Source organism: Nicotiana tabacum, chromosome 7, assembly GCF_000715075.1.
Source record: "Nicotiana tabacum cultivar K326 chromosome 7, ASM71507v2, whole genome shotgun sequence".
NCBI classification, from domain to species: domain Eukaryota; kingdom Viridiplantae; phylum Streptophyta; class Magnoliopsida; order Solanales; family Solanaceae; genus Nicotiana; species Nicotiana tabacum.
In genome coordinates this window covers 143,344,902-143,349,752 of record NC_134086.1, presented here as the reverse complement: position 1 = coordinate 143,349,752, position 4,851 = coordinate 143,344,902, and the positions used below count along the sequence as shown (strand labels likewise).

Genomic DNA, 4,851 nt, shown 5'->3' with positions numbered 1-4,851 from the left:
CCCACAGTGCTTACACCAGGCCAAGTTTGGAGAGGAAAGAGCAATGAGAAACACGAGGCAGCGCTTTAGTGAAAACATCAGCCAGTTGGGAAGTGGTAGAAACAGCATGTAGAGTAATGAGGCCAGACTGAAGCTTTTCACGCACAAAATAACAGTCGATCTCTATATGTTTAGTGCGCTCATGAAACACAGGACTGCGAGCGATATGGATAGCAGAGCGATTGTCACAGAACACCGAAACAGGAGTGAGGGAAGAAATGCTAAACTCACCCAGCAGCCTGACCAGCCAAACAATTTGAGTAACTAGATGTCTTAGAGCTCTGTACTCAGCTTCAGCTGAAGAGAGGGAAATAGTAGCCTGCTTCTTGAACTTCCAGGAAATAGGACACCCTCTTAATAGCAACACAAAACCACTAACAGACTTCCTGGAGGAAGAACAACTGGCCCAGTCAAAGTCACAGTAGCTAGTCAATTCAAAAGAAGAGGAGTCGTTGAATAGCAAACCCAACTCGGATGTACCCACTAAATATCTCAACACATGTAGGCCAGCTTCAAAATGGGGCACTCTGGGTTGGGACATGAACTGACTAAGGTGGTGAACACTACAACAAATGTCAGGCCGAGTATGTTGAAGATAATTCAACTTGCCAACTAATTTTCTATATAAGGAAGGGTCTGGAAGCAAGTATCCAGAATCAGCAGCCAATTTAGAATGTATGTCCAAAGGGGAAACAATAGAATTAACATGGAGGCAATGAAATTCAGAAAGTAAATCCAAAAGAAACTTTTGTTAAGTGACCACCAGACCATTAGGATGCTTAATAAGCTGCAAACCTAAGAAATAGAGGGCTTCCCCCAGGTCTTTGATCCGGAATTGATCATCCAAAAATTGTTTCAAGGCAGAAATTTCAGCATGATCATCACCAGTCAACAAAATGTCATCAACATAAACAGCTACAATAGTGAGGGAGCCATCAACCAGTTTAGTAAACAAAGAATAATCATTTTTACTAGGAATGTACCCCTTTGACTGAAGAGCAGATGAGACCTTTGCATACCACTGCCTTGAAGCTTGTCTAAGGCCATACAAAGATTTGTTAAGTTTACACACTAGAGGAACGGAAGAATCAGATGAAACAACCTGGAGGCCAGAGGTATCTTCATATACACCTCGTCATCCAAATCACCATGTAAAAATGCATTGTTCACATTCAATTGAAAAATAGTCCAATGTTTCTTAACAACAAGACTGAGCAAACACCCAATAGTGGTAAGTTTGACAACAGGAGAAAATGTTTCAGTAAAATCAATCTCCTCTTGTTGAGTATCCCCCCTTATTACAAGTCTAGCTTTGTATCTTTCTATACTACCATCCGCCTTTTGTTTAACTTTATAAACTCATTTAGAAGAAATAGCCTTTTTACCAGAAGGTAAAGGAACTATAGTCCAAGTATTATTGGCCTCTAAAGCCTGAAATTCAGCCAACATAGCAGCCTGCCAAGCAGGGTTAGACATAGTTTGATGGTAAAATTGAGGTTCAAACAAGCAAGCATCAGAAGTAGAATTAGAGTCCTTAGAAGCAGACACATTTGTGCAAACATAATCTTTTAGGTGTGATTGAGGGTTATGAGGTATGGAGGAACTCCTTAAAGAAATAGGAGGATCACTAGAAAGGGAAGTAGAAGAAGTAGGGACAGTAGGATAAACAGGAGAAGAAGTAAAAATTGTAGGAGAAACAGAATAATCAGCATAAGTAGAGGTGGAAGGAGGAAAGAAAGTAGGGGGAGAGGAAATAGTATAAGGAAAGACAGACTCATGGAAAATAACATCTCTAGAAAAAAAAAATACATTGTGCTTGGTCAAGTTGAGCACCTTGTATTCCTTCTTAGTCATACTATAGCCAAGAAAAACACAAGTAATAGTCCTTGATTGAAACTTGTCCCTATAAGGCTTAGGAACGGCAGCAAAGCATAGACAGCCAAAAACTTTAAGGTGAGAATAAGAAGGAGGCTGACCATACAATAATTCATAAGGTGTTTTATGATTAAGCAATGGCGACAAAAACCTGTTAATAAGGTAAGTAGCAGTGAGAAGACACTCTCCCCAGTACTTGAGAGACAACTTAGATTGAAACAAGAGAGATCTAGTAGTCTCTAACAGATGTTTATGCTTCCTTTCCACAACTCCATTTTGTTGTGGAGTGTATGGACAAGAAGTCTGATGTATAATACCCTAGGAGGAAAAAAATGAAACAGCTTCATCACTAGACCCCAACTCAAATGCATTGTCAGACCTAAGTATCTTAATAGAAGAGTTGAATTGATTTTGAACAAAAAATATGAAGGATTTCAAAAGGGTGAAGGCATTTGACTTAGTAGAAAGTAAATGAGTCCAAGTGGCCCTTGAAAAATCATCTACAATTGTAAGAAAATATCTGAAACCATTGTAGGTTTGAGTATGATAAGGGCCCCATAAATCTACATGAACAAGTTGAAAAGGGCTGGTGGTTTTAGTAGAACTATCAGGGAAAGAAAGCTTTTGCTGCCTGGCCATAGGGCAAATATTACAAACAAAAGACTGTTTCTTGGACAACTTCTCTTTAATATGAGAAATTGATTTCATTTTATTAAAAGGCATATGACCAAGTCTGAGATGCCAAAACATATCAAAATCAAAAGCAGGAGGAGCAGGTTGCACACCAGTAGAAACAGTTTTATTAGCTTCAATGGTATTTATAGTGTTTGTGGAAATAGAATCAGATGGACAAGTAACTGAAGTAACAGAAACAGTAGAAACAACATCACCAACTGAAGTAGCAGAAATGCAAGGCAGGAAAGAATCAGCCTGGAAGAGGTATAGCCCATTGGAGATTTTACCAAGAACCAGAGGCCTCTTCAGAGAAGGGCCCTGTAAAACACAATCATAGGATGAAAAAAAAGCTTTACAAGTCAGTTGTAAAAGAAGTTGATGTAAAGAAATCAGGTTATATTGAAAAGAAGGCACAAACAAGACATTATGTAGAATTATATGACTAGACAGAGGTAAGGATCCTGAACAAGTCACCTTAACCCTATTACCATTTGACAGGATCACTAAGTAAGGAATTACTAGGGGTTTCAGGTTGATTAAGAGAGATTTGTTAGGTGTCATATGATTTGTTGCACTAGAATCTATTATCCAAGGATCACCTTCTAATCTAGACACATTGCAAGTAAAAACACAACAGTTTCTAACATCAAGACAGTGCATCAAACCTGCAAAATTGGTAGATCCAGAAATGGTAGTGTCTTGTGGTGAGATCTTGGTTTGATGAAACAAGTTCAGCAAATGTTCATATTGCTCCTTTGTAAAGCCATGATTATTGTTGGTAGACTGCTCAGAAAGACCATCAGGTATAGGAGCATCAAGAGTAACTGCACGCTGAGAATCTGATACATGAGCATAAGTTGTAGTCTTCTTGAATTTGTTTGATTGAAAACTGTTAGGAGGACCACCATTAGGTTAGTCATGCAGTTTGTAGCATTTTTCTATGGTGTGGCCAGGTTTTCTACAATACTTGCATACCAAATTAGGCCTTTTGGATTCAAAAACAACCTTCTGCTGGTAGGGCCTTTGCATTGCAGCATTAGCAGGTCCAGGATATGATTTCTGAACATTTGTTGAGAAAAAGGCAGTCTCAGGAGAAAAGGAAGGTGCTGAAGATTGAGCTTCACAATGACTTTCATCATTGAGTAGCATAGAATATGCAGTATCAATGTCTGGAAGAGGTTTCATTGCTAGAATATTCCTCCTGATGATAGTGTAAGTGTCATTCAATCCCATTAAAAACTGGTGCAATTTCTGATCCTCCTCCAATTTCTGAAATGCTTCTTTACACCCTCACACACAATTAGGATAGGTGATGGAGTAGGCTAGTTCGTCCCACAATTTCTTGATTCTAGAGAAATATGCAACAATGTTTGAGTTTCCTTGAGAGATGGAAGACAGAGATTTGCGAATTTGATAAACTTTGGATCCCTTAGGTTGACCATAACGTTTTTCTATATCTTTCCATAGTTTGGCAGCTGACTCGGTATACATTACACTCTCTCGAATTTCAGCTTCTAAACTATTCAAAATCCAAGCAATCACCATATCATTGCATCGGCACCAAGCCTCAAATAGTGGTGAATTAGAATTTGGTTTGCTAATTGTTCCATTTATTATTCCTAGCTTATTTTTACATGATAAGCCAATCAACATTCCTCGACGCCAACTACCATAACCCATTCCATTGAACCTATCAGCAACAATAACAGTTCCAGGATTATCAGTTGGATAAAGGTATAGTGGATGAGAAGGTTCAATAGTACTTGCATTAGAATCAGTCGCAACAGAAGTGGAGGAGTCGGTGTTCACCATGTTGAAAATAGGGTTTATAGAAAATTAGGGCACACAGCAGATGAAAATGCAAAATTAAAAGAGAATACCGGTCTTCTTCAGCAACTCGAAGAAGCAAAAGTCTCGTGTAGGAAACAAAAGAAAACTTCACCGGAAAACACCGCAGAAAACCGCTTTCGGCCACCACAACGAATTGAACAGAAAAATCAGAACCAGCCTTCGAGGGTAACATCGGACGGCAGTTGACAGTCCAATCTATCCATTTCCGTGCTCTGATACCATATTACAATCAAGTAAACGAAACAATTTGAGAAGAGAATGAATTAGAACCCTAGTTCTGAGAGAGATCGAAAGGGGAATTTTTATTGAGAGAAATAAACTGAGTTCTCGGAAAACTTTACAAAACAGCCAACCACTATATATATATACAAGGTAAAGAATGCTATGTGTATAAAAGAATGGCTATTGCTA

General features: G+C 38.7%; 1 protein-coding gene across 1 annotated transcript; it reads right to left on the bottom strand.

The window, feature by feature from the left end:
• Window positions 1-3,879: 3,879 nt before the first annotated feature.
• On the bottom strand, window positions 3,880-4,401 carry LOC142162340 (uncharacterized). Its single transcript, XM_075218685.1, has one exon. It carries the CDS (start codon window positions 4,399-4,401, stop codon window positions 3,880-3,882), a length of 522 nt encoding a protein of 173 aa, XP_075074786.1.
• Between the last annotated feature and the right edge of the window lie 450 nt (window positions 4,402-4,851).